The sequence below is a fragment of the Indicator indicator genome, chromosome 12, assembly GCF_027791375.1.
Source record: "Indicator indicator isolate 239-I01 chromosome 12, UM_Iind_1.1, whole genome shotgun sequence".
NCBI lineage: Eukaryota > Metazoa > Chordata > Aves > Piciformes > Indicatoridae > Indicator > Indicator indicator.
This window is the reverse complement of record NC_072021.1, coordinates 27,374,764-27,400,348: the sequence shown is the minus strand read 5'-3', so window position 1 is coordinate 27,400,348 and position 25,585 is coordinate 27,374,764. Positions and strand designations below refer to the sequence as shown.

Genomic DNA, 25,585 nt, shown 5'->3' with positions numbered 1-25,585 from the left:
TTAGGAAGCAGAGTGCTTTGGGGCCAGCCCAATAGCCTGTGCAGATGTGCTTGGCAGTGTGCTCAAGCAGGGCATCTCCAGATGCATGACAAGAAGGACAAGGACACAAATACAGAGAAACTTTTAATAGGTTGCAGTACACAAACCTGTGAAATAATGAAACAAGGAGACAATTCACCCATCCATGCTTGAACAGGGTGTTAAGATGATATTTTTCAGGTCTTATGTAGCAGAGGAACAATGCAGACAGCTAGTAAAGGTCATTTACATCATCACAAGAAGTCTGGAAGTAAAATACTGGAAAATAAAACCAGTTTCATCTCAAAGACCGTAAAGAGTTGTTGCTGAGTACAGATTGCTTTGTGCTTGCCTAGAAGATTATCTGGTAGATAATCTTAAAGAAAACCATGCCCTAATTTATGACAGCAAAAACTGAGGGGCAATAACTGCAGCTTCAAATGTCATCTGTCTGGCTTTTCCCTTGTTTTGGAATTCAGATTCATGCTCTTGTGATAGATACCACAATCCTCAGCAGCTGCAAAGGAGGAAATGTTAATGCTGCTGACACAGCCCTGCTTCAAATTTCATGTCAAGCCACAGAAACACAGAGCCCAAGTTCTCAAAACCCTGTGGTATAATTCTTTCGAATAACCCTCAGATGTACTCTGTACGCTGTATCCAATGATAATTACAAGGAACGGAGGGAGGAGTGACAAAAGGAATCGTTTCTACAAGAAAGGAACCCTGGGTTTCACGGCGTTTCCCTAGCTCCGGCTGCCATCTAGTGTTCGCCCAGCACAGTGAGGTGCGCAGCTGGAGTCTGCCCGATCCTATCCCAGACTTAGCTCTGCTGTGTACACTGGCAGGGTCAGCAGTACAAGAACCACCTCTCCACGGGACAGCAGGAGAGACTGAACACAGAAAGCTGAGGAAGAACTCCTATGAAACTAGTACTTGAGATAGCACCTCCTCCTTTTTTACAGAATTACCTGCTGTACATGGTTGTGATCACTATTGAGCTAGGGACAGACAAAACAAACCAAAACAGAAACCTTGAGCTTCCACTGCACCATTGGTGTAGGAAGATTCATCTCAGTATGAAAACCATCACTGCAACTGTGCAAACCAAGAGCAGGTACAACACAGGACTGATAAACTCAATCTATTGTAGCAGCTGTTGATATAGGCTATGAGCTTCTGGAACAGGATGCACACACCCCATTGTTTTTAGCAGCTTACTACCTTGAATTGTGCTAAGGAATCATTTCTGCTCTACTGTGGGAGATCTACGGTAGGAGTTTGCAGCAGTTTAATCCATGATGTGCTCTCAGCTGAGCACAGTCTTCCAGTTTATTTGTTCCAGATCTTGCACATGGCTTTGAAGGGCATCAGATTTTGTTTGCCCTGTTGTAGCAGGCAGAGGGTAGTGGACACAGAGGACATTTCAGAAGCTTTTTCTGATCGTTGAGAAGCTGTGGATCTTTGTGTGAAGATTGCACAAACCAAAGAGCGGTGTGACAAACCACATTCACTGTCACTTTTGGTGCAGAGATCAAATGGATTATGTTGTCCAGGAGATCTGGCTGATGCTGACTCTGGCAGAGACTCGAGGTGTCACATCAGGGACAATATCCTTCTGATGCCTGGAGTTTGTGCAAACAGTGAAAGCCACGCCAACTGCTGAGATCCAAAACCAACGTGCTGTTGGAAAGTTGCCTGTCAGCACTGCAGCAACAGCATCAGACTTGTGGAGCAATAACCTCACTCTCAGGTAACGAAGAGCCAGATTAGCAGCTGGCTTTGAGAGGATGGGAAAGCTCAGGGAAAGAAAGAGATCCCTTGTTTAAATTGTATTATGCTGAAGTCACAGCTTGTCATTTTTCATCTAGTCAAAACATCTAGGAATGACTACACAGAATTAAAGCCACAGCTTTGGGTCACAGATACTATGAAGAAGAATCTATCATTGCTGGGGGGACAGGGTGAGGGATTTTCTCCAGGGCTGCTTAACAGGGCAGGACTAGAGCATGAAGCCTTCTATGGCTTTGGCAATACTGCATGCCGGGAAAAGCTTTAGAGGATTGAATCTACTGGAAGCCTCCGCTTTGAAGGAGCACGGCTTTGTGGCTTGTCAGAGAAAATGACAAGAAACTATCAGCAAATAATACCCCGATGACAGCCAGAACGATAGACTAAGGCTACTTGCCCTTTTTCACAAGTATCAGTGCTAAAATTCAGCATTACATTTCTGTAGCACTGATTGCTTCAGTCTCAGGCTAAAAATCATGATGATCCCTGCTTTGAATACCTTTGCTAAGAAGAGCATCTGGCTCTGTAGCAACTACAGAGAAAACGCTGACCAGTCACATTCTCAGAGCAGCGAAGAGGGACTGGCTAAACCTACCTATATGGTCCTTGAATTTCCAGTAGTATTTCTTGGAACTGTTCACTTGCTCAAACCAAAGCATAGTACAATTTGCCAGCTGAAGTTGTGCTGTGCACTGACAGCTGGAGAGGGACTTCTTTACAAAGGCATGGAGGAAGAGAGCAAGGGGCAATGACTTCAAACTGGAAAAAGCTCAATTGAAATTAGACACTGGCAAGAAATTCTTCACCATGAGGGTGGCAAGGCACTCAAACACATTGCTCAGGGAAGAGGTGGAGGCTCCAAGCCCAGAAGTGTTCAAGCCAGGCTGGATGGGGCCTTGAGAAGCTGGGTCCAGTAGGTGTCCCTGGCCCTGGTGTTGGAGCAGGGCAGGTCCCAGATCCCTCCCTGGAAGACAAACTGGAACTACACGATCTTTAAGGTATCTTCCTACCCAAACCGTGCTATCAGTCTATGATCTCTGTGCATCAGGGGCCACGTAGAGAAAGCGTTCAACTGGGAGAGAGGCTGAAGCCCACAAATGGAGCCTGCTGGAACCCAGGACTCTGATGTATGTTAAGAAAGGAAGCACAGCTGAAGGCACCTGCTGCTAAAGCATATTTATTTCAAATGTGTTTTCCCATCTCAAGTCTTTTTAGACACCTCCATTTTACAAATAAATCAGCTTAAAAAAAAAAAATCACACAGAATGTTATACAAAAGCCAGAGAAATGGTACAGCAGACACTCCTCAAGAAATCATGATGATCTCACATAATTTACAGCGTTAAAGTTACTGTGAAATGCTCCAAAGGTTTGTATCCTTGTCAATGGGAATTTAAAAAGTAACATTAATGCAAGCCTGGCTTTTTGACAAGACCTTGTAGAGAAGCAGGCTGATCTCATTAACATTAACCATCTGCCATTAGACACAACTTCACATTAAATATTTCTACACAATGTGCAAAAAAAAAAAAAAAAAATCAACTCATAGAAAGGACTGAATGTTATGAGATCTTTTGAAACTGCAGGACAGAAAACACCATTTTCCAAAATAAAGTCACAGGTACAGCAGTACAAGAAGACAGGTTTTCCAAAGCAGTGCCGTGTCTTAACTGGGCCACTAAAGAGAAAACTTCCTTCAGCAAACTTTAAACATAGAAAAATTAGTCAAAAAACCCAGATCCAAGTTAAATCTTGGTCTTTTAAAGTGCATTAATTATTTAACAGTGCACTCATAGATACAAAAATTCAAAGAACCAGAAGAGTTTTCAAAGTTCAGAACAGGTGGCACCAAGAATGAGCCCACTAATATTTGTTAGAGCTATAAAGCTTTTAGGTTGAGATGTGTGCCTTCTTTTGTGCCTGTGTATTCTACAACACAACAGAAACCTGTTTGTCACTGCTATCACAACTTATAGAAGGTGATGTAAACAAAACTGCAATGTGGGCTTACTTTGTTGCCAGCTTTCTTGGATTTTAAAGATTCCTTAGACTTTGAAACACATAGATCCACGGAAAAGCAAAATTAACAGGAATTCTAACTGCCAGCAATAAGACAGAGGGCCTGGTATCAGCCAATTCATACAAGTCATGATTCAACTTAATTTAAAGGAAGTGCATTTGGTGACAGAAAGTGTGCTCAGAACTTGTTTTGGGGAGATGCACACATTTTCCTGGCACTGAAACTATTATTTTTGCAACTGTCATGAATTTGTAAGCATACTGGCCACAGAAGAGGCTGAAGAGGAGACCGTGTTTATCCACCATGAGAAAGGTGACTACGAAAACAATGACAGTTAAGTAACAAAGCCTTTAAATTAGAGTCAAAACTACAAGCAACTGAAAAAACATTGGGAAACGTGCCAACTACCTCTATAAAAACAGGGCAAGGAAAGGGATACACTGCGGACACTGAAGGTCACAGATGAGACAGTCTGGATGACAGTAATGTCTCCACCTCATTGAGTTCAGGATCAGGTGTTTTGAGGGGGTATTAAGACAGTGAATTTTGTTTTGTCACTTAGAGGACCAGAGATTTGTATTTATCTCTCTGTCAAAGAGTCTCTTGCTCTTCCAGTGTAGTATAGAACTTGAAAACTTTAGTTGTCTTTGCTTCTTTTTATAGATCTTTGTGTAACTGTGATGCTAAATTAGAAACTTAACAGTAAAGGCTTACTTAGAGTGTTGGTCCAATCTCAAACCACTACTTAGCAGTGACACCAGGACTGAAAGACTACCATCTACTTATCTTTTAATCAGGTTCCAGGTGTAGAACAATCACATGAGAGTATGAGACAACAGTATATAATTACATTTGAAGTTTAGTTTTGGTGTTCAGTTAGTTGCATCATCCCTTTTCAGAGGAATTATTTGAAGTGCTTTGGCTATTCTCTCTCCTATAGCTCGACTACTTGCTGCAATAATTCTTCGAGACATCAAATCAAATGGCCCACCTAGAAATCAAAGCAAGCAAAAGTAACTAGCTTCTATTTGCAGAAAACTGGAAGCTGGTAAGAAAATGAGCATTGAAAAAAAATCAAGTGAAAATAATACACTGCTATTTAGGACCATGTTCAAATACACAAAGGCATGTACACAATGGGGTAGAGCAACGGTGAAGGGTAATAGCTCCAAACTGGAAGAGGCAAGATTGAGATCAGACATTAAGAAGAAATTCTTCCCCATGAGGGTGGTAAGGCACTGGAACAGGTTGCCTGGAGTAATGGTGGAGGCTCCAAGTCTGGAAGTGTTCAAAGCCAGGTTGGATGCTGCTTTGAGCACCTTGGTCTAGGAGGTGTCCCTGTCCATGGCAGGGGGGTGAAACTAGATGATATTTAAGGGTCCCTTCCAACTCAAACCATTCTGAGATTGAGCAGCTGAAGGAAATGAGATTGTCTGGCTGAGGGGAGACCCTCTCCTTCTCTATATGTAACACAACAGGCATCTCACATAAGCTACATTTAAATTCTCTCCAATATTCACTCTCTCTTTTCACTTCTCCCGGTGCTCAGCCAAGGGAGTAAAGCTTGCCTTGTAGCTTATCAACATACAGCTGACTGGAAGGGAACTCTGTTTAGTGATGGTAACTTGGAAAGAGGATTGAAACACCTCTTTGCCTTCTCCCTTCAGCTACGTTTTGCTCCCGATTAGACCTATAGAATACACTGGGTTGAAAGGCACCTCTAGAGGTCATCTAGTCCAACCCCCCTGCAGTTAAGCAGGGACATCTCCAATTAGATTTCATTTCTCAGAGCCTCATCAAAGCCTGACCTTAAATATCTCCAGGGATGGAGCCTCCACCACCTCCTTGGGCAACCTGATCTAGCGTTCCACTACTGTTTAGTAAGGAACTTCTTCCTACTGTCCAATCTAAATCTTCCCTTCCCTAGTTTCAAACCATTGCCGTTTGTCCTATGCCTTTGTAAACAGTTTCTCCCCAGCTTTCTTGTATGCCCCCTTCAAGTACTGGAAAGCTTTGATAAGGTCTCCTTGGAGCTTTATGTTCTCCAGGATGAAAAAAACCTCTCTCAGCTTGCCACATTAGCCTGTCACTTAGCTATTTAGAAGGACAGAAGAGCCTCCTGCAGGCCCATGCACTTACCTGATGCGTCCAGCAGCACCCCACCCGCCTCAGTAACAATGATCCCAGCCCCAGCCATGTCCCAGCAGTGGATTCCCATTTCATAATAGGCATCAGCTCCACCTGTTGCCACAAGGCACATGTTGACAGCTGCTGTACCAACGGCTCTAATCCTGGAGGAGAAAGATGTTTTTCTTAACAGGGAACAGTTTGTAAGAAAGCCACATGGTCTGTGTACAGTGCACAGGGAACACAGAAGCACCAAGCACAAAGTGAACTGAGAAAAAAAATGATGGAATGCTGCACGGAAACAAAAAATTGAGAATGATGTTTTGCTGAAGCGGCTTGAGGAGCTCTCCAAATACAGCAAATTGTCAGAAATAACTTTTAAACAATTCTGGTTTAGAGTGAAAACACATCCTAAAACAACTTCTTAACCTAAAATATGTTAGTTGAAGGAGAGGAAGCAGGAAGTGTAACCAAAATGAGAGCAGGTTATGGACAATTTCAACTACTTGGACAGACTGAAAAAATATTGTACAGTGATAAAAGAGGAAAGGGAGATCTACTTCTGTCTTCTGATACATATATAAAAAATATATGAGAGAGATATATATCCAATTATTTTCATTACTACAGGGAAAGAAAGCTAAGAAATGTGAATTATCTTGGTTTACTCCTTGTTTGTTTCTGTGGGAAAAAAAAAAAATGTACAAAAATGTATTCCATTTTTTAAGCTTGTAAATATGACACATTTTAGTCCTACAAACCCAAACCTGCCTTAGTTCTCAATACTGATTGTTAGGGTTCTCTTCTGTATGTCCCAGCTTGATAAAGTTAAACATACACTTTTCCCTGCAGAAGCCACCAAACAAAAACCATTTAAATCATAGTTCCCAATTAAGGTGTCAAATGCAATTCAAACAATCCTTCACCAAAGAGATTAAAGTAGTAACACTATTAGTAAATACAAAACATAGGAGGTATCTTACCCATGAATAGGAATGCTGAGAAGTCTTTCCATGTTAGAAAGAATTATTTTTATAGTCTCTGGATCTCGATTTGACCCCAATTCTGTCACTAAAAGGGATTTTGTAATGTCTGGAAAAGAAACAAAACCTCACTATTCCAACAGTATGACTTATATATAGCAACAGTCATTAGCAGAGTTTACCTCACTGCTTTCTCACAAGACTGAACATAAACAAGGTATTTTAATTGAAATATTGCATATTTAAAGTATAAAAATCTGTTCTTACATGGAAAATGGCAGGAAAAACTAAAATGCAGTGATTTGGTTCAACTGTGCATATACATTAATGTCACTAGTAAATAAAGTTCAATTCCTATAATAATTAGAACAGTCCTCAGGGCGCACTGTAAGGGTGGATTTTACTTCACAGAGGGTGGTGAATACACACAGAAAACTAAAAACAAGCAAACAAAACCCCACAATGAACAGACAAAGGGAGTAAAATCTTCAGTGGCTGAGTCCTGATTTTGCAAAAATCAGAAGCATGTTAAGTGCAAAGAGAACATAAAATACCGAATACTGAACAATGCATGGCCAAAAGAAGCCTGACTCTGCAAAACATAGTGTGGGTTAAAAATTGGGAATACATCCCAGTCTAAAACTGCTGATGCCTCACTCTGTTAGTAATAAGCTACTCAGTTCAGTATCTTACCAGCTTACCTTCTTGGCCTGATACTTGAAGCTTCTGACCATTGCAAAATGCACCTTTGCCTTTCCTGGCAGTATACATCTTGTCTTCTATACAACTATACACAATTCCAAACTCCATCTGCAAGAAAAAATAAAGATACCTTTAGGTTTTCTTCTCCCTTTCTTCCTGTTTACTGTGAAAATACAGATCTTGGTTGTAAGTAGCAACAAAGAATTAATATGGGTTTGATTAGTTAGATATTAAGTAATAAAGAGTGTACCTTTTTGTTTACAACAAAGCCAATTGAAACTGCCACAAATGGAAACCTACAAAACAAAACATTTCACTAATTTATAGTGAGATACAATGCTGCTTTCATCACCATGCTTCCTATCAAGAAAAACAATGGTCAGTCAAATGCAAAGTGTGTTTCAAAATGGAACATAAACTACAGAGGAAATACTAAATTTCTGGAACTTACACAATTTACTCTGAAAACAGACAAAATACACTGATTACCATTTAAAACAGAAACTTTCCCAGCCACAAAAAATCAGCTTAGGGACTGTCACCCCTATTAGAGCTGTTACTAGCTTGGGGGACTGTCATTTTACAGCTGACCAACAACTCAAGCACCTTTCTCAGAAGGAACAAGATCACAAAAATGGTCTGATTAAAAGAAGCAAATTACCTCTCCCCACATCTCCACCAAGACACGAGAGATACTGAAGTGAGAAGAGAGAATGTAGGTAGAAGACTGAAGGCAGTTGGAGCACAGAGGACATGGTAGACTGCATCTCAGTCTAAGGTTTTGACAATCAACCAATTAATTTTTTATTATTAATATAAGCTGTTACTCTTCAAAAATTGCAGTTCCAATATGTTTGCTTTAATTAGTGTCTGTAAGAAACCAGACTTTCCGGTATGTAATTCCAGCAGAAGGGATTATTTTCTGACACCTTTTTGAACCTGCTATTTAGCAGGATTAAGCAGCTGTTCAAAGCTGTGGTGCACACAGCAGCAGTAAATTCAAAACTGGAATCAGGCTCAGAAAAGCTCATTGGGGCCCAAATCTCCAGTGCTTCAAAGACTGAAGGAACAGGAAGTCAGCATTACACTTGAAAGTCCTCTTCTTATCACCACTAGGTAATGACTGGTTATGTTCTGCTTTCCCTGATGGCAGTGGCTCCTAGATCTTGATGAATTTGGAATTTTTTAGAAATGAGCACTTGGAGCTGTTATCACCTCTCTGAAGAAGCTGAAACTCCTAGTTCTGAGTCCTGTTGCTTTACTGTTAAAGTCAGCTCACCTACCTTTAGCCCCTGTGCCAAAGGCTGCTGATCTCTGCTACACAGTACAGGTCTCTCATGGAACAGCTGCTGTTGGTTACAGAGTGAGACCATTATAATACCTTCGTAAATACTAAAATGATTATAAAACCTGCTCAATGGCTCTCAACAAATGTAAACAGCAATCTGTGACTATAACCAAGTTTGCAGTAAAAAAAAAAAAAAAGTGGAAAAAACCCATTCCCTCTAATGGAACTGGAGAAAGAAAAAGGGTAATCAATTAAAGTTGCTAGCATTAAAAAAAAAAAAAAAAAAAGAAACGTGGACCTGTGTACGAAGTTGGTGGTTCCATCAATAGGGTCTATAATCCATGTGGGGTTATCTGTCAAAATGCTGCCCTCTCCAGCTGCAACAGATTCTTCTCCAATGAAGCTACAAGGAAATGGTTTAAAATACTCTGAATTACACCACCGCCCTTGAAATTAAATTTCATATAGTGAGATGCAGGGGTTTGTACCACAAGTGATCAGATGGAAAAAGCTGAGCAATACACAATTTATCTGGAAAGCACCAGCCATATCTGACCAACCCTGATTCATTATTTATAATGGCAAAGATAAGCACAAACATGGGGAAAAGAACTTTACATTTTAATGCCCGTTACTGGAATTTAGTACTCAAAACACTGAAGCTTTCAGAATTTTTTCTGGTAAGAACATCATTAAATTCTCATTAGAAGACTTACAGCTATTTACACCTTTCTATTTGTGCTATAAACCACTACTTTTTAGCTTGTGTTTTCAGTAAGAAAGTCTCTGTGGCCATATGCATCTGGTTAGACCACTGCAGTAACTGTTACATATGTAGTCTGATTGCAACCCAAGCAGAACAGAAAATTCTTAGTCTCAAAAGGGTTAATAAGAGTGTTACGAAACAGTAGCATGGTCAGGGCACAGAATACAAACCAGAGCTCCTCCTAAAGAAGGCAATGGAGTGCAAACTCAACTACAATGCTAAAAACAAGGGATACACAAGGCACAGGGCCACAGGAACCCACATTTCAAAATTTCTGCTGCTCATGAAAGTATTTGTTTTGACCTGTAAAACTATTGGGATGAGTCTCAGTGGGTGAAAATGCCCTTCTATGCCTTTTTTGCATACTGTTAAATTTATCACCTACTACTGGAGTTCTAAAAAGCATGCATCAAACACAAGCTTTCCTCCACAAACATGCAAAATGAGAGTAAACAAGTAAGATCCCTTTAGTATTGATTAGGAGTTTTATGATTAACTATGGAAGTGAAGACGAATGCTCAAAAAGTCTCCAAAAGGCAGCACATCTTCACAAAGAAGCTGAAGAGTTATTTAGGTGGATGAGTAATTCCTTAGAAAAGAGAATTCAACATTAGGATATCTCATGTGCTACCAATTATCTAATAGAAAATGAAGCTAAAATATTCTGAAATGTTCATCAGTGTCACAGAAACTGTTATTTCAAGGTCATTCCAGAAGTCTGTATGCCTACACGATCTCTTTAGGCTACTGACATTTTGGATCATCTCAGTTGTTCCAGTTCTAAGCCTATTTATTACATTTCACATAGACAGCTATGGTAAGAAAACCTTGAAGGAAAATTAGAAAACCCACTTTAAGGCAACTGTGTTAAACTTGAGTTATCATATCAAAATGGAGAAGAAAGTCTCAGGTAAGTTAAATCCAGTAAGATACATATAGTTCATTCTTCAAGAATAGATTGTTTCAGGGGGGAGGACAGGCAGGGGGAGGAAAAAAAAAAAAACCAAAACAACAACAGCAATTGAAAAAAAAACCCCAGTGTTTTACGTGACAGACTTTCAGTTACACAGAATCAGAAGATCTTGTCTTCTTTTAATGATGTCTGCTGCTCTTAAACTGTATGAGATTTGCCAAAGGCACATGGGGTACCATGGGATCCCTCCAGCACAACCACTGAAGGAATGCTGGTTTCAACAGACACCACCACCACACAAGACATTTGGGTTCTGGCTGTATCTTGTGGCCAACTTTGACTCTCCAATACAAACAACCAAGAAGTTATTTACAGGTGGCTCAACTGGAAGTGGCTTTCAGCATAAGTACTGAACAAGGCTAACCTCATGCCATTAGACCCACTACTCTCTAGCATACTTAATACACTGAGGGCAAGGAAGAATTCTGTAACTTTCCAGCATGCCAGCTGCAATGAAATTCTGCCGAGCAAAATCACAGAACTTTCCATTTTCTTCTTTCAGTCACCTCTCCCCTTCTTCTCCCAAAACTCTACCAATAAGAAGCCATACCTGTGAGAAGGATACTTTTCTTTTATTGAAGAAATAAGGAAGTTTTCTACTTTTTGATCAGTTTCTGTCACTAGATCTACAGGTGAACTTTTAGTCATAACAGATATTTCTTCTTTGAGCGCTCCACGGATTACCTGTTAAAAAGAGTTAAAAAAAAAAAATCAATAAAGCTTTCTCCATTAAAAGCATGGAAAATATTAGTTTTCCCAAAAATCTGAGCATAATTTTTACTGTAATCTTTTATACTGACATAAGCAGTGACAAAATCTGTATTTAAATGCAGAAGTTTGGGCTTCCCTGTGCATGTATGCATGCATCTATGTATCTATCTATCTATGTATCTGAAGTACTGGTACATGAAGCTGAGCTGTCTTTTGTTAGGACAAGTCTTAGATGTATAAATTTAAATACTGGGATTGAAGGGAATACTTAAGACTGATCTTAAGTCAGTTATTTTTAGTCAGACCCTGCATTTAAGATCTTAAAACTACCAGAATCAGCTTAAACAAGAATCCATGCCTCGCAGCCCACAGAGTTATTTTACTATGACTTAAAAAGATTTCCTGAGGGAAGACTTTACTAAGGCTGTTGCAGGGACCACATTCTGTGTTCATGTGCCATCTTGTCTGGCTGCAACAGTACTCAAATGTACCAAGGACTGAACATTTGGTAACCAGTCTAATGCTGAGGCTCTGCCAAGACATGCAAACGCTTTCTTGTTCTAAGCCATCTTAGATCACAAATGGGCAAAGCACCACCACTGAAAGGGATGCTTCTTATTTATAGAAGCAAGGCAATCTTTATGAAGGGAATATGATATAGCATCTTCTGCCAACAAGCCACTGTATGAAGCTGACTGAGGTGTTTAAAAGAGCTTTCAGGTGGTAAATTAGTAAGACAGATAAGTGCAGTTTAGGGGAGAAAAAAAGACATGATCTATTTACCACAGCTCAGAATTTATGTTTCTTTCCAATCAAATTCAAAGCACAAAAGATACTCTTCAGTCTTTACCTGGATGCCAGTCCAAAAGTACAAAGCTATTTTCTTAAATTAACTGAGCTGTAAAAATGAAAGACACTCCAACCTTGAACTTGAACATCACCAAACAATTTTGCTACTTTGTTTTGGACAAGATACTCCTCAAAATAATATCCAATATCAAACCCCTTCAAAAGGTATACACATACTAGACTCAATAATAAATAATATTATTTATAAATAGTTTATACTTGCCTCCCCAGCTTTCCTTGCTAAAGTAACTGCATAGTCCATACATTCTTGCCAAGGATCTGCCATATTTTCGTAGCGATATAGTCTACAAAAAAAAGAAGAGATTAGCACACAAATGTTTATGGCTATTTCTTTTACAAATTCTAACTTTTTGTTCGCCCTATTCTGGACTGGACTGTTTTCTCCTTGCTGGAATATGGGAAGTTTATTCCATCCTTTACTCAGAATTTAAAAAAAAAAAAAAAAAAAGTGCTTAGTCTAAGTTACCAGATTTCTTCTCAATTTTGTGTTTATCAAAAAACCCACAAACAAACACACACCACCACACAGTACAAAACCATTCACAAGCACAGAGCATCAGTCTTGAAAGATACATGGTTGTACAAGATTCCACATTTAGACACTGACCTCAAAGTACATAAAGTCTCTGAAAAGCAACACTGTGGCACATTCTCAGACACAGCGTACAGGTCTGAGCCTTTCTGCTTAAAACCACTGGAATCTTCACTGCAATTTATTGCAGGAGACTGTTGACATACAGCTCGGTCTAATTTTAAGTATGGTTTAGATGACTTTGAATGTCTTAAATTGGAAGATTAGAATCTTAAACTCAAAGTCTATCCTGTCTATATTTTAGTCCTCCATACTTTGTTCCAGGGGTTTATGTCGAACACAAATACGAAGTGGTTCTGATGCAACATGAGTCAGCTACAAGATCTCACAGTCATTTCCAAGTGTTTTCTATATTCTCAATTATTAGGAAGCAATACAAGATACCTCACCTTCTGTGTATCTGTATTTTCACGAGCAATGTGAAACACAAACCAGCCCACTTGCCATTATTTCTGATACACCCCCAACAGGCCATAAATTCATTTAATGATGCAATTTTTGAAGGCTGGTTCATTTTTGAGCTCTAGCCTTTTAAGAAGCCTTCTGGGTATTCCCCACTCAAGCAATTCACTCTTTAAGTGATGACCTTGGTAACTGCTCGCGGATTCACAAAGATTAGATAAATGATTATTTAAAAAAAAAAAAAAAATCAAGCACCTGTGCAGTTAACACAATCCATGAACCATCAGTTCAATCACCCTGATCTAATCGTTGCTGTCTCTTTCAGCCTTGGTCCCAAAGAGGCAGAGATGGATAGAAAAGCTAGGTTAAATGCCAAGGGCACAATGCTTCAATTACGCCGCTAATGTTCCTTATTAATTATAGCCTTTAATAATTTGCCAGGACACAGAACTGGGTACAACAGCATTAAATTACTGTTACCTGTAAGCAACTAGTAGCACTCGTGGAACCTTAAATAAAGTTCTTCCCTTAAGTTTTCAGTACGTACTTACACTGACACGCAGTATAACGGCAGAGGGAAAAAAAACATCATTGACATCTCAGCAAAACATTAACTCCACAACACGTATTCTAGTTCGATAACAGCGCCTACACTGACTAGAAGAAGTGACTTTTCCCCCGCCTCCAGCTTAATTTTGTGCTCTCTGGATGCCCCGTGACGAGTTTGTCCCACAAACTCTGGGTGTGCATTCAGAGGAGAGACTCAGATTCCAGGCTGGCAGGAAGGGCGGCCCACATTGCCCTGCCGGAGTGAGAGCAGCTCCAGCCTCGGAGGCTGTGTCGTCCTGCCCGGGCGATGGCAGGACGACACAGCCGCCGGGGCTGCACCGCATCCCCTTCACGGCATCCCGAAATGGCGGCTAAGGAAGGAAGAAGCGGCTCACCTCTGTTCCCTCCAGCACTGCTCCCTCCAGCACCGTGCCCTCTGCCGCTCTCCTCGCTCCAGCCGAGGCGCGCAGCCGCGCCGGAGCAGAAGCCGCTAACTCCGCCCCCTCCTGCCAGCCTCCGTGGCCGCCACTGCGCCTGCGCGGGTGACGTCAGGAAGGGGCGGGAGGCAGCTGCCTCTGTGCTTCTGCTGTGTGACCTAAGGCTGCTACGGTTGGCTTTTAATGTCGTCTGCTTTTTAATAATTGGACGCAAAAGTGCTCCTATGGAGCAAGACATTGGCGTTTATCCGCGCTTTTAGGATCATAGAATCGTTTTGGTTGGAAAAGACCTTTCAGATCATCAAGTCTAGCCATTCGCTAACTCTTACCAAGTCTACTGCTAAGCCATGCTGCTCAGCACCACATGTCTGCCTCTTTGAAACACCTTTAGGGTTAGGGATGCAACTGCCTCCCTGGGAAGCCTGTTCCAGTGGTTGAAAACCCTTTCAGTGAAGAAGTTTATTCTAATCTCCAACCTAAACCTTACATAGTGCAATTTGAGGATGTTTCCTCTCACCCTATCACTTTTTAGTAGGGAGAAGAGACCAACACCCACCTCACTACAATCTGCTTTCAGGGAGTTGTGGAGAGTGAGGTCTCCCCTCAGACTCCTCCAGACAAAACAACCCCAATTCCATCAGTTGCTCCTCACCAGCCCTGTTCTCCAGACCCTTCACCAGCTTTGTTGCCCTTCTGTGGGCCCACAGTGCTTCCACGTCCTTGTAGAGAGGGCAGCTTCTGAAGGCTCTGTTGTTGAAAACAGCACTGCATTATTTAGTGTAGGGGGGGAAATCAATACCTAACCAGGCCCATGAAAAAGAACTTGAATGTGAGTGGAACAGCCCCTTAAAGTAAACAAGATTTGAATCAGTTTAGTTTTACGGTGATTAAAAGCAGTAAAATGAGCCAGTTTCTTATTGATTTGGTTCTTCCTTGCATCTTGATTTTTCCCTCAAAAACTGTTTAACACTGGTGAAACAGCTTCTTGTAGACTCATAGAATGCATGGTTGGAAGGGACCCTCAAAGGTTATCTTGTCCAATCCACCTGCAGTCATCAGGCCCATCCCTAGCTACATCAGGTCGCTCAGGGCCCCATCGAGTTTGACCTCGTATATCTCCAGGGATGGGGCCTCCACCACATCTCTAAGTAAGCTGTTCCAGTATTTCACTACCCTCTTTGTGAGAAATGTCCTCCTAATGTGCAACCCAAATCTCCCCTGCTCCAGTTTAAAAACATTGCACCTCATCCTATCACTACAAGCCCTTGTAAACACTCCTTCCCCAGCCTTTCTGTGGATTTCCTTCCAATAATGAAATGCCCCTATAAGGGCTCCCCAGAGCCTTCTCTTCTCCAGGCTGAACAATCCCAACTCTCTCAGCCTGTCTTCATAGGAAAAGTGGTCCAGCCCTCTGATCATTTTTGTAGCCCTCCTCTGGACCCTCTCCATCAGGTCCATGTCCTTCCTGTGTTGAGGACTCCATAGCTGGACACAGGATTCCATATGAGGTCTCACAAGAACAGAGTGACAAAATCACTTCTCTCAATCTGGTGGCCACACTTCTTTTAATGCAGTCCAGGATGCTGTTTGCCTTCTGGGCTGCAAGTGCCTGTTGCTGGCTCATGTCCAGCTTCTCATCTACCAGTACCCCCAAGTCCTTTTCTTCAGGGCTGCTCTCAAGCTCATTGTCCCCCAGACCGTATTGATAATGAGGATTGCCTTTTACTTTATGGTATGCCAACACGGCACACAAGATATAGTGGTGACCGTGGTCTCCATAGAAGCAAATATCAGCAGGAGTCTTTCTGCGTGCCAGTCCTTGTTAGTAACTCTAAACATCAGCGTTATCCCTGCTAGAAGCAGCCATTGTCTGTGAAAGCATACTATGAACAACAGAAAGTGCAGTGCAGTTACTGAGAAGAGACTGAGCTGAAAGGTAAAATCTCTGAACAGAATTAGCTGTGTTCTAGCTCAAACCAGGATACTGATGTCAATATAAAACCTTTCCAGCTCAAAAACAGCTGGAACAAGGCCAGGAGATGCTATGAAGAACATTCTCAGCTGTAAAATCATTGCAAAGCTTTTGCCTTGCAAGTTCTCCCAAATTACTATCCAGATACAACAGCCCAAAAGGTCAATATTTACCTATTTTAATTGTTCAGGTGAAAGTACTGTGTATTATAAAATCATTAAGTATGTCTTGTGTCAAATTCATCTCCTCAGTTAAATAACTTTGCGTACATTTTCTTTGCCTCTATTAGAAGTGAGTTTAACATTTTCTTCTTCCTAAAAAGGAGGTTGTAGTGAGGTGGAAGCTGGTCTCTTCTCCCTCGTAGCAGCTGACAGGACAAAAGGAAATGGCCTCAAATTGTGCCAGGGGAGGTTTAGATTGGATATTAGGAAAAAATCCTTTACTGGCGTTGGAACAGGCTGCCCAGGGAGGTGGTGGAGTCACTGTCCCTGGAGGTGTCTAAGAAACATGTGGACATGGCACATTGGGACATGGTTTAATGGCAATGCTGGTGTTTAGGTTGAAGGTTGGACTCGATCTTAGAGGTCTTTTTCAACAAAAACAATTCTTTCCTTTTCCCTTTCCTTCCTTAACACAAGCCTTGACGTTAAAATTAACAACAGTTTCAAAAATTTTGTTGTTTGTTGATGTTTTCTTTTTTTCAAACCCAGTTGTTTAACTTTCCCTGTGCTAAGATAGTATTATTTAGGAAAAGAAAAAACCTGAGTGTGATAAGGGAAGATATGCTAGAGCCTAAACAGCCAAAATATGAGCAGTTCTAGCCAGGGACAGATGCCGAAGCTCTAGGAAAATTTCTGCTTTTGTTCTTAAGAGTCGGTGATCAGGACTGAGTTTTCATCTCTCTTCAGAGAGGTCAGGCTAGCTTAACTTGGTTTTGCTTCTCACTGTCTGAAAACTGAAAACAGTGGAATGAACTTCTATATAGAGTCCCAGACACATTTCTGGAATAAGATGAAAGTGAACATGACAACTTTTTGGGAGTTTATCAGCTGTGACTTGCTGTATTTGTACTGCCATTTGCAGCTGCTTGGCCTTAGCCATAGCTGGCCATTGATGAAAGCAGCCTTCCTAGTGAAACCTTTGAGGTCTCCCCAAAGATTTAATTTCTGCATTCCAAGTCTATTTTGTCTTTATCCACAACAAATGTTATTTTAATTCTTTTACCTGTAACTGCTGAGCAGAAAAAGGGGGAGCAGAAGTAAAGGGGTAAATAGGCAATGAGGATTTTCTGCTGGAAAAAAAAAAAGTCCTGTTCTGTAGCAGTGTTTTCCACTTGCCAGATTGGATGGGACCTTGAACAGCCTGGTCTAGGAAAAGGTGCCCCTGTCAATGGCAGGGAGCTAGAACTGGATGATCGTTGAGGTCCCTTCCATCCCAAACCATTCTGTGATTCTATGAAGTTCAGTTTGGGGTTCTTCCCCAGCCCACTTGTTGCACAATGATGGTTGGTTTTTTTGTTACATACTGCTTACCACAGCAGCCTGAGATGCAAATTAAAGAGAATTTTATTTCTTCCTCTTTTACACAAGAGCTAGAAAAGGATCATTTCAAGCTCTCTTTTTATCCTCCACCTAATCACACAATGATATTGAGATTTACAAACACAAGGAAGAAAGCTGGGAGAACTTAATTTTTGCTCCAGGAAGCTTTAGTTCTAAGCATCATTGCACAACTACCTGAAATGTAGGGGTGGGTGTTGGTCTCTTTTTCCCTGTAACAAGTGCTAGGATGAGAGGAAATGGCCTCGAGTTGCATTAGGGGAAGTTTAGGTTGGACATCAGAAGCATCTCCAGAGCATCTCCAGAAGCTCCCCAGAGAGGTGGTTGAACTCCGATTCCTGGAAGTGTTGAAAACAGGCAAAGACGTGGTGCTGAGGGACATGGTTTAGCACCAGCCTTGGTAGCTTAAGAGAATGGTTGGAATTGATGATCTTAAAGGTCTTTTCCAACCTAAATGATTCTATTATAAGAAGAAAATGTAGATCTGGGGCATAGATAATGCTGGATTCTGGTATTCAGTGAAATCTGTTCCTGTAGACATAAAAAGATGCTGCAGTACTGTAACATATTTCTTTCCTTCAGATAATTGGCACAAGTTTACACTTTCATTATTTATTGATTTTAGTACATACCTTTTCCCATCATTTACACAAAAATAAACTTTCATAAAACATTACTGACATTATCCAGCAGAATAAAGGAAGAATTTATTCTAGAAAGTATCTGTAATTAGTTATATAATAACTAATTTTCTTTTCAGGACATAGTTCTTCCGTCACTCAAGCAACTGAGAAATGAATAGGCACTGCGTCTTTACAGCTGAGGTCAGACTCTGGCACACCAATGATTTTAACAGAAAACTGGACTTGGTTTAAATACCAGACATCTAAAAAAATACTTAATCTATTTTTTTTCGTTTGTGGTAATTTCCTGTTTAACTAAAGTATGACTCCGTATCTTCTATAAGCAGACCGTTATTATCAAGATACTCCAGAATGATATTTCCACCATTGTACAATGGATAGTCCTTATCAGACAGCCAGGTTTCCAGCGTGTGCTCAAATGGCAAGGCTGCTCCAGAGGCACTATGGCATAATCTCAGTTTCTGGAAGACAAATAGCACACAAATTAACATCAAGATTTGCTTCTCTGAGATGCAAGAAGTGGGGTGGGAGAGCAACAAAGGGTAGAAAAACCCCAACCAACCAACCAACACAAAACATCAACTCCAAATCCAGGAACCTGGAAAATATTTGGTACTATTACTGATTTACCTGGGATGTGGATTTGTTGTTGTCATTTTTAAGGCTTGCTAAGGAAGCTGCAAAATCTACTACTTTGCCAATACTCCACTTACTGCAAAAGAACATGGGCTTGCTTTTCTCTTTGTTACCCTTTGGTAAAAATACTTGAAAGTAAATTCTTTCTGTCTGAAAAACATGAAAAATAAAAAATTATTCACAGAGGAAATGCATCACGCCAGTCAGACACATCTAATAATCTTTCAGTAAAATCTTACACTTCACCCCACAAACCGCCAGCTGAAACTTGTTCTGTTCCCACAGGACTAAGAGCCCATTTTATGGCAGAATATAAATGACTGAGATCACAAAGTCATATTGCCTCCAATGGCAGCACAGATATGATGGACAGGAAGTTCAGAAAGGTGGAGAGAACACCTCACCAGAGTCCCACAGCTAGACTGTTACAGACAGACAGGAAAAGGTGTCTGGCCTGGCTTTATTAGAGAGTGACTGCTCTGAGGAGAAAAAGGTGAGCTTAAATAAGCAGTGCTGGCTTTTGGCAGCAGTACAGGGCCTCAAAGCAGAATGCAAAAGTGGTTAAAACAGAACTATTTCACACTACCAGAAATGCCATCTTCACAAACCAACACTCCAGTCATGGCCAGCTAATCCTTTATGCTGTTTTCCGTCCTTTTATATACTAAACATTTCTTCAATATCTACCAGACTGAAACATTAATTTAAGAAATTTCAAGAGGAACCTGTGAGGGAGAGATTTTGAACAGGATAGGAACAATCCCTTTTCTAGGTTTCTTTCGTATTGACATTCACACAGAGCAAGCATGACTGGTATATTCATCAGGCCAGACTGCCCTGACTGAGTCCAAGCCAGACACTATCAAACCAGACTCGTAGTGAGCAAGAAGGTCTCCCCTCAGGCTCCTTTTCTACAGACTAAACCACCCCAGTTCCCTCAGTTGCTTCTCAGAAGATCTGTTCTCTACTAAGCTGTGCTATAAAACTCAGTGCTATGCTCTTTAGAAAACTATGCCACATGGATTCAGGTTATAAAAACCCTGTGCCACTCTGACCACAAAACTTCTGTGCTACAAAGTTTGTTACAATAATAAGGCTTAACCACAACTTAATGCTGTGTGATGGTTTGAAACTGTCTTTTTAATTTTTCCTTGCAAAGTTCAGAACAGAGAAAGTGAAAGAATGTAAATAAGTCACTATTGGGTGTAGGAAAGCAAAATAACGATTGTTCTAAACACTTCCATTGGATAGACAGAAATGTTTAAGAACTATTACCCAAAACAAAGTAGGCATTCTGCACATTCTGCGTTCGGCAGTGGGGGCAGTTGCTGGCCTGTCTGGCTGCTGTTTCTTCTTCTCTTCTGGCTGAAGATAACACGTACTGACCTTGGCAGCTAAGTTAACAACTTTCTGCTTAACTAACTCTGCTTCTCTGTCCAGGGGGGTCTGGGGGGGAAGCTCTTGGGAGAGAGAGAGGCCCCTTTGGGAGGGTCCCCTTGGGGGGAAGCAAAGGGAGATCGGTTGTGCTTTTCTGTTGATTGTATATATTTGTGAATGTTGTGAATTTTGTATATTTGTACATATTCATTGCATTTCATCGTAGGTTGTAGACTCTGCTTGTAAATACAGCTTTTCATTTGCTTCCAGACTGAGCTAGCCTGGTTATTGTCGGTGGGGGGCGGAATTTCAGCTCACACCGACACATACTGTCATCATTCTGCCAAGGGTATCCAAAAGTACCTGTGTCCCCCCACAGTGTTGGGTGACAGCCCTATGGCAGGCAAAGACATTGCTGCTATAAAGGAATTTGACCTGACTGCTCCCAACTCACAGACACCTTATAAGATTAGTGAGATTGGTTTTGAGAACCAGGCTGAAATGGATGTATAAATGATTGTGGGCTTGAAGAAATAAATCCAAAACTAAACTGAAGGAACTAGACAAAGAATGATAAATTTAGAAAATTTCTCATTTACTTTGAGTTACTGAAAACAAATGACTGACCTGAGGCAAGGACTTGTCTCCACAGGCATGCATTTTCAGTTTCATTAATGCCACTTTCGCTGCTGTCTCACTGTTTTTTGCTCCTTTCCGTTTTTTGCCTTTTGCTTCCTTATCTGTTTTAGAATCTGAGAAGTATATTATCTGTTAGTGTGATGATTCAGACTGCCTCCTTGGAATTAGCCTCTTGGACCTCATATTTCCAAGGTTCCCATCCCTTTTGTGTTCTCCATAGGCCACAATATCAGGCACTCCTATTCAAGAATATTTGGAATTGTTATGGTTCTAGCAGAACTCCTTTACACTGAAAAGCAGATGAACACTACCATGAGGTAATCACAGGTTTCAAAAACCCAGCAGATATAAACTCCTAAATTTCTACACCTGTGGCCATCACAGCATCCATGTGGTTAGAGTTTCAGATCTTCCTTTCCACATGTAACCCCCCTGTCCAGTTAGGCAGTGCTCTTTATTCTCTTTCCTGTCCTAGAACTTGTTAAAACACTGCAAGGCTTCACCCTGTAGACTCACCTTTTTTTTTGCCATCTTGGTTGTGTAGGTATAATCCTAGCAGAGTGGCATCACACCAAATACAATGCAATTGCATTATTAGCACATAAATTACTGTGCAAATAATAATAGCTGGATACAATTTATTACATTATAGTACTTGCAGAATGAGAACAAGACAGTAATTCTGAAAGAAATCTGAGTCCTATTTGATCTTTGAAGATTTTCTGTATAGATGTATGTTAGTGGTCTTGTCTCCACCCGGAACAGGGCTATTTAAACAAGGAACTCCCATCCTTTCTTCTTTGGTCAAACCTGAATCCTCAAAGGAGGCCAGAAGCTCCAACAGCCTTCTGAATAAAACTGCAGAATACATATCCCACTGTACTTGCCTATAATGTCTTTAAGTAGCTGCTGGGTGGCAGCCATTCGAGGTTTTGGGGTGTCCAGTTTCTCACACTCATGGTCTGATGGGTGCCGGTGCCTGCAAACAACAGTGCAAACCTTTCATTACCTTTTCTATGCACTGGTGAACAAGTACTGATGTCTAAAACACTCTCTTCCACTCACCTGAGGCAAAAATGTTTTTCACAACAGGGACATAAAACTGGCACCAGCTCCCTTCCATTGCAGTCCTTGTATGAACATGGGTAAGATCTGTGCTGATCTGGCTTCACAGCATTTTTTCTTATATTCACCTAAGCATTAGGTCATATTTTGTGTCAATGCTGGGATAATACAGATACAAGGTACCACCCCAGCCTTCCAACAGAACTATGCTAGCTCTCCACTCCATGGACAAAGCCAGGCCAGCAATTCTCTCCTACTTTTGTCCTGGTTAAGTTTAGCTCAGAGTTAGAAAAAGAACCATTATCCTGCTCAAACTATTTACTTCTGACAGGCAGAAAAAGAGTAGATTCATTCTTCCAAGCATGTCACATTCTCAGTTAAACAATTCATACTTATACACTATGTGTACATCTCTAATCTGGAAACAGACAGTTAAATTGCACAGAACTTTAACGTTAAGGTAGTCAGGTATTATTAGATTACCTCAGAACAACCATGAGCATCCCGGCTCCTGTGCTGAAGGCTTTGTAGCAAAAGAAGAAAATATCATAATCAACATTTCAGGAAAAGAAAAGCTGCATGTGAAAGCCCTGAAGTGTTTTAAGAGTGATCTGACAAGTTTAATCACAGAAACAATTAAATTATATCATAATCTTCTCCAAAATTTGTTTTAACCTACACATTTTGCATGTTTGAATGGATTGAACATACTCCTCCTGAGTAAGCAAAACATTTAGCTCTTGGAACTCATTCTCCAAGAGAACGAGATATTTCAAGAGAATAAGGACATTAGCATGCTCAAGAATTCAGCTCAAGGCAACTTCAGTTTGTTTAAAAGGATTGTTAATCACCTTCCACAACAGCAGAACTCCCTGAAAGGCTTCTAATGTGTTGAAAGTGAAATCTGCCCTCAAGACTATCTATCTCTCTCTGCTTTTGATATAGCCTGTCACAGTATCTTCTGGGCAAAACGTCCATCATACAGCTAGTCATGTCCATAACATGTTGGGTAAACAACTGGCTGATGCTTGGACTCAAAGAGTTATAACAAATGGAGTTACATCAGGCTAGTGGCCAGTCACCAGTGGGGTTCCCCAGGGCTCAATTTTAGAGCCAGTGCTCTTTAATATCTTTATAAATTATATGCATGCAGAAATTGAACAGACATTAAGTTTGACAACAATGCTAAGCCAGGAGGAGCTGTGGACTCCCTTGAGGCCTTACAGAGAGATCTGGTTAGACTAGAAAGATGCAGAATCACCAACTGTATGAAACTTTACAAGAGCAAATGCAAGATTCTTCACCTGCGATGGGGGAATCCTGGTTATACATACTGATTGGGGGATGAGAAGCTGGAGAGCAGCCCTGCAGAAAGATGTGAGGAATTGGGTTGGCAACCAAATTGGTAAAGGACCTTGAAGGCAATACTTGTGAGGAGCGGCTGAGGTAACTTGTTTTGTTCAGCTTGGAGAAGGATGAAGAGTGACCTCATCTCAGACAACAACCTCCTCGAACAGGGCAGTGGAGGAGGAGGTGGTGATCTCTCTGTGGTGACTAGCAATAGGACACAAGGAAATGCAATGAAGCTGAGTCAGGGGAAGTTCAGATTGAACACCAAGAACAGGATCCTCACTGAGAGTGTGGTCAAGACACTGCAACCAGCTGCTCAGGGACATGGTCACAGCACCAAGCCTTTCAGAATTCGAGGAGCATCTAAACAATACTCTTAGTCATACGCTTTAGTTTTAGGTAAAACTGGAAGGGGCAGGGAGTTGGACTCAATGATCCTTATGGGCTACTTCCAGTCTGAGATACTCTGCAATTCAGTGAACTTACCAAAAGACACCTGAACAGCCATCACATACAAAGGGGAGAAAATCTGAAACAAAGACATTTGTTTTCAGTTAAACAACATGATTCTTGTTTTGCTAATAGTATCCAGCTTAATTTTTACATGATTAACTTTTGCTTACCCGTATCATGGGATAGATGTCTTTATAAGGACATTCAGCAACTGCATCTACCAAAATCATCCCCAAATCCAGCATCTGACAACATCTGACAGTCCTGATGATCTTGTTCCCTCCTCTGTATTCTTTGTACCATACATATTTGTTCTGGTGTAATTTAAATCATGCATACTTAAGTCTCTGCACTCAGCCCCCCACCTACTGCTCTCACAGCAGTGTCTGCTGATCTCATCTACATCACTGGTGGTAGCAAACACTCACCTCCAGGCCACTACTCCACTTCTCCATCCTTAAGATAAGGTCTTAATGGACCACCATGCAACTGGACTACAAAGCTTGGATCATGAAGATGTTACGTTTCATCTATAAGACCGAGTGGTCCCATCTGAAAGCTTTCAGTACAAGTGTTTTTATGGCCTCTCTCTGAGTTCTATTTTCATTCGTGCCATTGCTTGAGATCAGTACAAGCAACGCAGGCTGAAGAGGAGTTAAGAGAATGGTTGGACTCGATGACCTTAAAGGTCTTTTCCAACCAAAACGATTCTATGACTTTATGACAAACCAGGGTAGTAACAACTGGTAAAGCAGGGGATTAAACACACAGTCGTTGCAAGGGATCGAGCAGGGTCCCAGCAACACGGAGGACACCCTGAGGGGCACTTCACTGCCCCGCAGCCCCCTCACCGCCGAGCTGCCGCGGCGCCCCGCCCTGGGTACCACCCCCAGCCCCAGCGTCCCCGCCTCGCCCGTGGGAGGCCAGGCCCTGTCTCCGCCACCCCGGCAGACACCCGCCGCGCGCCGGCTCACCGAGCTGGTGGCAATCCGGTACCCCACAGTGCTGCCCCAGCTCCAGCTCCGCCATCTTCCGCGCGTCGCAAAAAGCGGTGTGTCTGGGGACCGGAGCGGCCACAGACACAGGGCGCGCAAGGGCTGCCGGGCCACTGTAGAACTCAGCACGCCCGCGGCGGGGCTGCCATGACGATGTACCGGCGATCCCCGCCCCGGGGTGGGGCTGAGGGGCGGCTCAGCGGCGGCCGGGAGGTGCCTACTGACCGTGGCCGGGCCCACTCTGCCGGCTCAGGGCTGCTGGGGATCGCGGCAGGAGGGGCGGCCCCAACGGACTCAGGGGAATGTGTGGATGAGTCCGTGTCGGTGCAAGCGGCGCCTCAGACTTCCAGGCAGCCCAGATCCGCGGCGTTGGTGCTCTTCAAGCATTAGGCTGATTTTACTGGGGGAAAAAGTTCTTTTGCGTGTCTTGTCTTTGTCGTCAGCCCTCCAAACGCGGCCGGTTTCATGAGGCAGAGGCAAGGGGAAGACAGCTTTCCCAGATAGATCCTGTACTTTGTAGATGCACCTGTGCTCTTAAAAGCCACATTTCTTAAGAGTTTAATGTTTCTCAGTCCTGACCTGCGTGCGCATCCTATTGCCTGACTGGCAGCGCCTTAAAGACCGTGACTGAGGACTGGGGCTATGTCGCCCCTGCCTCGGCACGCC

The 25,585-nt window shown here is 41.9% G+C and overlaps 2 protein-coding genes across 3 annotated transcripts; both read right to left on the bottom strand.

The window, feature by feature from the left end:
- Positions 1–3,009: 3,009 nt before the first annotated feature.
- Positions 3,010–12,517, bottom strand: IMPA1 (inositol monophosphatase 1). Its single transcript, XM_054385302.1, has 8 exons — positions 12,452–12,517; positions 11,219–11,352; positions 9,228–9,332; positions 7,892–7,937; positions 7,641–7,749; positions 6,940–7,048; positions 5,969–6,120; positions 3,010–4,820 (listed from the first exon to the last, which is right to left on the bottom strand). The coding sequence occupies exons 1-8, from the start codon at positions 12,512–12,514 to the stop codon at positions 4,702–4,704; spliced, it is 837 nt and encodes a 278-aa protein (XP_054241277.1). The 5' UTR covers positions 12,515–12,517; the 3' UTR covers positions 3,010–4,701.
- A 6,113-nt stretch (positions 12,518–18,630) lies between these two features.
- ZFAND1 (zinc finger AN1-type containing 1) lies at positions 18,631–24,953 on the bottom strand. Of its 2 annotated transcripts, none has more exons than XM_054385534.1 (8): positions 24,899–24,953; positions 23,958–24,000; positions 22,605–22,644; positions 22,122–22,249; positions 21,944–22,035; positions 21,041–21,169; positions 19,035–19,168; positions 18,631–18,865 (listed from the first exon to the last, which is right to left on the bottom strand). In XM_054385534.1, exons 1-8 carry the CDS (start codon positions 24,951–24,953, stop codon positions 18,695–18,697), a joined length of 792 nt encoding a protein of 263 aa, XP_054241509.1. In that variant the 3' UTR covers positions 18,631–18,694. The 2 variants fall into 2 exon arrangements, with proteins under 2 accessions (XP_054241509.1, XP_054241508.1); XM_054385533.1 differs by having other exon boundaries at positions 19,035–19,190; positions 21,045–21,169.
- Between the last annotated feature and the right edge of the window lie 632 nt (positions 24,954–25,585).